This window comes from Drosophila hydei, unplaced genomic scaffold (genome assembly GCF_003285905.1).
Source record: "Drosophila hydei strain 15085-1641.00,03,60 unplaced genomic scaffold, DhydRS2 tig00000001-arrow-pilon, whole genome shotgun sequence".
NCBI lineage: Eukaryota > Metazoa > Arthropoda > Insecta > Diptera > Drosophilidae > Drosophila > Drosophila hydei.
The window spans coordinates 12,668,504-12,676,484 of NW_022045643.1; the positions used below are offsets into that span (position 1 = coordinate 12,668,504).

General features: G+C 43.3%; 1 protein-coding gene across 1 annotated transcript; it reads right to left on the minus strand.

Annotated features, from left to right (window-relative positions):
- Nucleotides 1–238: 238 nt before the first annotated feature.
- Nucleotides 239–7,229, minus strand: LOC111599792 (T-box transcription factor TBX6). The gene is made up of 5 exons (XM_023315568.2): nt 6,939–7,229; nt 5,909–6,065; nt 1,974–2,241; nt 1,765–1,902; nt 239–1,144 (listed from the first exon to the last, which is right to left on the minus strand). Exons 1-5 carry the CDS (start codon nt 7,027–7,029, stop codon nt 377–379), a joined length of 1,422 nt encoding a protein of 473 aa, XP_023171336.2. The 5' UTR covers nt 7,030–7,229; the 3' UTR covers nt 239–376.
- Between the last annotated feature and the right edge of the window lie 752 nt (nt 7,230–7,981).

The window sequence follows — 7,981 nt, forward strand, 5'->3', positions numbered from 1 at the left end:
ATCCCAGTTATAACGCCTCCTGTCATGTGACTCATATAATCTTAGCGTCCTAAATTTTAGCACCTTTCATAACTTAAAAATGATTTTAAATGTAAAATTTTCCTTGGCTCCCTCCCCTTGCCCATTGATATAACAGTAAATATTTCAAATATTGAAGCCGATGGCAGCATGAGCTTAGCCTAGTTACTTACGTTTTCATTTCGAATGAGTTCAGTCAGTTTATTTAGGACAAACAAATTTTAGTTGAGGCTATAGAAATATTTATTTTGCAAACTTAACATTAGCTTATGGATTAATCAGGCGAAGTACAGCTTAGATTTGTACATTATATAATATCAAAGGCATTAGCTGGAGACTGATGTTGCGGCTGTGGCAACTAGCTACCGCCGCCCAGTATGGCAGATATGCTGAAACCTTTTCGCTTGGCGGGTGCCTCGGGTGGCGGATGTTGGTGCAGCTCCAGCGATGAACGTGTTGTTGTTGCTGTTGCTGTTCTCATTGTTGATTCGCAGCCAACATCTAGCTCTGCGTCGTCCGTTGTGGAGTCGTCTGTGTGCTGAACGGAAATGCTGTGTGGCAAGGCGAGGGCCGGAAGTGCTGGCAATGCGGCTTGCAAAATGGACGTTGGCGGATACAAATGCGACGCCGGCGTCGTGCCATTGTATTCATGTGCGGGGCGACCGAAGTAGGTGCAGGCCAGATCGACCAGCGAGGGTCGCAATAGCGTCTGCATGTTCTGCTGAAAATGTTGCATGAACGAGGTTGTGGCGGTGGCGCCGGCGCCGCCAGGGGGCGAACCCAAGGAGCTGGCGCCAGGCCCAGCAACTGGCTCAGCGCCATCGAGCGATGACGATAACGAACAGGCGGAACCATTTGATCTCAGGCGCTTAATTTGCGGCCCATCCTGGTCGCTGTTGTTCGATGTGGATGCTGCCTCGGCTGTAGCTGCCGCTGCTGCTGTCGTCGTGGATTTGCCTGGCGACATGTCAAGCGAGCCAGAGGACTGCAAATGGGTCTGAGGCAAATCTTGATCATCATCGGTTGGCGATGAAGACATTTTGCGTTTGCAGCGCGATTGTCCCGTTTCGCGGAAGCCCTTGGCAAATGGATTGTTGTCGATCTTAAGTTTCGTGATGCGATCATTCTATGAAAAGAGGCAAAAGGATAAATAGTCAATGTTGCAGCGGTTGCACTACTGTTGTAAATTGCATGAAATATGACAATTGCCAGTCGCATAAGCAGACGCAGACGCAGACGCAGACGTCGACGCAGTCGCTATCACACAATCTGTTAAGCAACGGCCAGTAGCTGGCGTTAAGTAACAGGGCCACTTGACACCGCTGCCAGGGAGTCGTATACTTGAGCCTTGGCGTCATGACTTGACAACTATGTGAAGATGATCTTGTGGAAGTGATCACGCTAATTAGAGCCCAGACTGAAGACTGACGACTGACAGCCGAGGACTGGCGACCTGCCGGCGCTGTGAATGGGCCCAGACATAGACAAAAACACAGCGAGAGTCAGAAGGATGTGGCTATCCAACTTCCTAAAATAACAAGCCAAGGCAACGTGACTTCTGCCCTGCACTTGTGGCATTTGTAGACAATGGGCGTTGCATGCTAATTTGAGACGTTGGTCAGGCTACCCACGGCGTGAGCGATCGTTGCCGAAATTAACCAATTAGTGTGCCCAGCTCAATGAATTGGCAAAATCTGATCTCTCTAACTCTCTCTCTCTCTCTGTGTGTGTGTTTTTTTGACTTACCTGGTACGCTGTCACGGCCACAAACTCTGTCTCGCCAAATACAAAAGCCTGCTGCGGCGCCCACGGAATCTGCGCCAGATCTGCGGTCCGTATGACATGCAAACGCGGCTGATACTTGTGCATGCTGGCAAGCACGATCTGCTTGAGTGGGAGAGTAAAGGACATTACATTGGCAACACTTCGCACTGCACTCTCTGCTAGAAACTTACATGACCGCTATTGTCCAGCGTGTTGTTCGTCAGCTTCACCTTGTTGAAGAGTATGGGCTGTGCCTGCCAATGGGCGCCAGTGGCCGGGCTGTCCGGATGGAGGTACATGCGCTGCGGACTCTGTGGCTCGGCACCGCCAGCTGGCACCCATTGGGAGCCGGAGAACTTGTAGCGGCAGTCGCCAATGGGCACCATTTCGAGCAGGATGCAGTAGTTGGTCTCATCCTCCAGGCCCGAAACGCTCAGGCGCATCGAGGGAAACATGCGTCTGCAATCAAAGGAGGGCCAGGGCCAGAGTTTCAAATAAAGTCAACAAGAAAAGTCGAAATGAAATCGAATTGAGGTATCCTTTGGGGGCGTGGCAAATATTTAATTGTGAGCTGCTCGTGGCCCATGTAATTAGCCTAGGCAAACGCACAGAAAGGAAACCCGAAGAGAACAAATAAAGACCCAGATATCGTCTATATCGTCGGCTGTGTGCGCTGTGCTAACAAGGATCGCAGTTCGCGCAGCCCCGACCCTGCCACAGAGGCGCAGCAGGTGGTCACTGCGCTTGGCGCCAGCCTCAAAAGGCTCGTTTGGTTGTTTAGAGTCTCTGCGCGGTTGTTGTTGTTGTTGTTGTTGTTTTTGCTTTTTGGCAATGATTTTGTATTTTTAATGCCTTTTAGGTTTTATTGTTGCTTTTGGTTTTTTTGTCTGTGCTCTGCGCGATGATTAATTAATTTAACTCGACTGCGTTGCGTTTGCCTACATTTAATTTGATTCCTTTTCTGTTTACTTTTTGTTTTTCTTGAATTTCATTAGAGCGCAGCAGAGGCAACGGCGACGCATGGCCAAATATTTCGACATTCGTGCGGTTTAGAATTTCATTTTCAATTTGCCCATTTTTTGTTAAATTTTGTTTTTGCTTTCGTGCTCTGTGCTCCGCTTGTTGTTGTCGAAGAATTTCTCGTGCATTTTGACAAACGATTTGTTAAGATATTGATCTTTGGCGCGTCTTCGCATAATTAACAAATTCAGGCATTTTGGTAGATCAGCAAACAAATAAAAAACGGAACACAAATCTTTAGCATTTCAGCGTGTTTTTAGGGGCAGTCAAACAGGTGCAGTTGAAACTATTCAGGTGAAAATCGAGTATGCTGATTCAGATTCAGAATTTGATAATATCTAGCTATCTAAAGGCCTTGAGTTTGATACCATGTTATAAGCTAGCTGCTTAATTGCCTAATGATTTCGATCAAGAATATATATAGATATATATATATATATATATATATATATATATATATATATATATATATATATATATATATAAGTATTTATATATATATATATATATATATATATATATATATATATATATATATATATATATATAGTTAAGGCTACAAAAGAACTTTAAATTATCTAAAAGTTCTATCAAAATTATTTTTAAATTTGGCAAAAATCTTAATTTACCCTCGAGCTTTAATGAGCTTTAAAGACAGTGGCCGAAAGGAAGGAAAAATCAGTTGGATAAAATATTTTATGGAAAAACTAGGAAGTCCTGCTGACATCCCTTATGTTTATCGATTATATATTTATCGATTATGTATTTATCGATTATGTACTTATAAGTATTTATATTTTAGTTTGATATAATTTTGAACCAATCATTGTATTAAAAATGTATAATAAATAATATATAATCTATTTTTATATTTTTTATAATTTAAGTAATTCTGTTGGATAAAATATTTTATGGAAAAACTAGGAAGTCCTGCTGACATATCTTATGTTTATCGATTATATATTTATCGATTATGTATTTATCGATTATATTTTAGTTTGCATAATAAAAGTATTTTTGTAGCCCAGAACAATTACAACAATAATAATCATTGTATTAAAAATGTATAATAAATAATATATAATCAATTTTTATAATTTTTTATAATTTAAGTAATTCTGTTTGTATTTTGATCACAGCTTTAATTCTCATGAAGCCTGCATTTCATTTTCTTCTTCTTTCGTGAGGCTACCTCCTAGGAGTTACAACCTTCTTACCCATTCGACTCTGTTAGCCGGCCAAGTGTCAGCAGTGACGCTTTGAAGTGATTCACCTGTGTTACGCTGTGCGGCAGATTGCATTTCAGTTAATTTAGTTTGGATTGCGTTGGGCCACTCTCCTCGATTCTCATAGGCTTTGGCTTGTCGCCGCACTAAAAGCTTCGTGACAGAGTGATTTTATTTTGAAAAAACTCATGCATTTTACTCTATGTGATACGCTTTGTTCTATCTCTTATGGTCGTCGGCGCAGTTGCCACCCGTGCGAACCGAAAAGCGATGCAATCTTTGAGCATTTGACTTGGGCCAAGGCATGGGACAGCTGAGACAGGCAACTAATTAGTTTTTATGAGCGCCACTTGGCGTTGGGCATCCAAAGACACACACAAACAACAGGCAGCAGACAGCACACAACACGGTGGCACTGTGGCGCCTAATCATTAAAAATTCAAATCGATTGAACGGACAAGGGCTACAGAGTCGCCATCATTGTCTGTCCGTCTGGCTGCATTTCACATAAAACATTTTTGATGAGCATAAAAACTATTTAATACGCAGACATTATGAATAATGCATGGCATATACACAAGAAAGCCCAAGGAGAAAGAGTTGACTGTCTGAAACTGTCCCAAAAGTTTATACTAATGCAGTGGAAGCCTCTCAACGGGCTGCGTCTTCCTGTGCCTCGAATTCGTATGTGATCTTATCGCCACTTGTGCATCTCGGCGGCAAAAGTGTGAAATTGCTCGTATCTGTCGACAATGTCGACAAGCTGTGGTCATTTTCGACGCGCAAAGAGCAGCGCACAACGCTCAGATACAGATACGAAATTGAATACGAATACAAATTCGAGGGCAAGTGTAGCTGAGGCTGTCTGCAGACAGGCGCCACAATAAAAACGCCGAGAGCAACAGCGATGACGACAAAGTATCCTTGACGCTAAGATTTATGCCACATGCAGCAGCAGTATCAGCGGCATCAGCAGGTCAAGCCATGAGGCATCTCATTCTCTCGCTCTTAAAGAACGCCGACCACGACCAAAAGGACGTCATACTGAGCTCTCTGTCCATACTAGGCCTACAATAAATTACGATGACGCCACTTTACGCACATTTGAGCAAGTGCCGGACACTTTTAGGTAGTTTACTACTACTACTCAGGAGATACAGCTACAAGATACAGTATCTATGGCCGATTGGGCTAGCGCTTTGATATTCCGTGCTCGATGTTCCACCATGCAAGGAATGCAGCGCACGCGAAGTGGCACTGAACTTGTTCGTTTTACGCCTCGCCCGAGATATATGTACATATATATTCGAAGTGGGCATGCCAACAAGTCTTGATTGCACTTCAATCTGTACCTGTCCACCAGTTCCTTTCACATCCTGCATCCTTCCGCCGCTTTGTTTGCCTGTGAAAATTGTTGTCGCGACGTCCCTGTAAATAATTTCGCAGGCGCCTGCATCTAATGAGCATTTAACAGTGCCGCCGTCGACGTCGATGTTGACGAAGACGAAGACGAGGCCGACGCCCGAGGCCTGAAGCTGAGGCTGATGCTGAGGCTAAGTGCTGACTGATGAGAGCTAACAGCTCGCCGCTGGCGACGCTTTAAGTGCCAACGCCATTGCCAATGCATGCGCATTGTTTTTCTTTGCCCGGCGTATTTTATTTTCGTTTTTCGTTTTTCGGGTATTGTTTTTCACATGCGTGCTAATGCATCGACCGAGAAGCCGCTTTCATTACATTCCAAAAGTTGTTTTGGGCGCGACTCTGAAGGCATGTACGGCTTTTATTTTTTACTCAACAAAAATGTATGAAAACATTTTATTGGAGTTGCATTTTAAGCGTGTTGAGCGTTAAAAAATGTATATTTTGTTCGGGCACCTTACCTGCCGCTCTTTGTAATGATCATTTCCGTGCCAATCTGATGGAACTGCTTCCAGAGCTCGTCGTTTTGCAGCGTCATCTCCACGCCGGGCAACGAGACCCGTGGCGGCATTATCACGTGGCGCGGCATCGGAATGGGCAGCATCGGTGGAAATGGATCTGCAATGGAAATGGGTCAACTTAAAGCGCTCATAACGATAACAATAGAAGAAAATATAAAATGGAATTTTCACTTTGTGAACATTTGAAACAAAAATGGAACTTCACACGATCTTTATCTTGAAATTAGATCAATATATCTTAACTTAAGTTTGTGCTTGACAAATAAACTTAATCGGCAAATTGTTTATTTATGCAAAGCTCTCTAAATTGTTCAACATATAATATTGAAATCTATTAAGGTATATATTGATTGCAATGATATCTGATGATGGGACACTGATAAATAAGATCTCTAGAAAACTCCAGAACTCTCTCTAATAATATACAAATCTAAACAAATTGTGTTAAAAGTCAAGGGAATATTCAATGAACTATATTAGAATTGGAATTAAAGATTTTCTGTTTTACAGTATATATAGAATATAATTACAATACAATTAGATCTATGCAAATCTCGTTTGTTGTTGTTATCATATGAAGGTCTAGTTTAAGAATGCAGATTGTTTTTTAAGCGACTTTCCTGCTGCGTTATGACTCCAACAGCTCCAACAGCTGTTATCAGCTTCTACTTAAGAGGCCCCGCTGTGATCTCTCGCATTTGCTTATGCAAAATCGAGAAATGCTATTGCCATATTAGTCAGCTTTATGGGCCAATGGTCATAAAAACGGTAATAGCGACTAAGCCCGCTGATATCGAGTTACAAAAACAACAGTGCCCCAAATGTGACAGGCCAAAAGTAGCGGCCATTAATGCTAATGATCCTTAACAGCTTTTGGAGCGATTGTTGTGCTGGTGCCGGCGGCAGTGAAAAATTTTGATTAATATGCAACTAGAGTGCGGGGGAGTGGAGGGGACAGAGCTTCACTTACCCGGTATACGCTGCATTATCTGGTGGCGGTAGATCTCGTGCGCGATGTGCTGCTGCATGCGCAGATCGACGAGCTCGTTCATGGTGATCATGATTTATATACAATGTATGGGTAAACAGATTTCACACTTTAACAATTTGTTTAAGTTTTGGCACAATTCAATCACAGACATCAACAAAACAAAACACGAAAGCTGACAGCATGAGTTCTCAGTTCTATTATGCGGGCCACGAGGCGAATTCGATTAGCGTCAATTATGCAAATCACAGCTGGCAAAGTGGCGTAGTTGTGGCAAATGTCTCATAGGCGTGTGGGTGTTAATTTGATTATGACAACAACTGGTTGGGAATTGGAATTGGAAACGTGTCTAGTGGATTTGGTCAAAGATTTACCGACACTCGCGTCTTGCGCTCGCCAAGTTCGCATTTCAACTGAGCAAGTTCGACAAAATGTCGCTGCTGCCGTCGCCGCTGACCGAAAACGAGCTTGACGAGTTCGAGCCATTGATCGACATTACCTGCAAGATCCGTTCCGTTGTGAACGCTGCTCAGCAGCTCAGATCTTAGGCCTCTTGCAGGTTGCCCTCAGCAGCACTGTGATTGGCTGTTAAGCCGCACCGAACGTGCACAAAGAGTGGCTAGCTTGCCGTCTCTGTCTAGCACTAAGCACTCACTCGCTTTGTTGGCGCCTCCATTTTGAAATTGACACCAGCTGCAAACGGTTTTTGTTCACGTATTGTTAGCTCCGCCCTCAACAGATCGATTGCTTGCGCTGCCTCTCTCCTCTCTATCTCTCTCGCTCTCTGTCACTCTCACGCTCTTTCTAATTGTATTTAATTTTGAAGTGCGAAGTTGCACAGTCAGCAGACGCTACAGCTGAAGCAGACAATCACATGCTCCTCTACTACTGTGTCTGCGCATGTGTGTATGCCAGAGTATGTGTATGTGCTGGTGTTGGTGTAGTGTTGCCTTTTAATTATACACCATGATCGAAATTGTTTTTTAGTTTTCCTTTTTTCCCATTTGGCATCTTTTTATACTTAT

Excerpts from the sequence above, each read along its gene's own strand:
- LOC111599792 (XM_023315568.2), bottom strand. The coding sequence starts at position 7,029 with ATGATCACCATGAACGAGCTCGTCGATCTGCGCATGCAGCAGCACATC. Across the intron at positions 6,066-6,938 it reads GATAATGCAGCGTATACCGG|ATCCATTTCCACCGATGCTG; the intron begins GTAAGTGAAGCT and ends TTTCCATTGCAG. Across the intron at positions 1,903-1,973 it reads CGCTGGACAATAGCGGTCAT|ATCGTGCTTGCCAGCATGCA; the intron begins GTAAGTTTCTAG and ends CCACTCAAGCAG.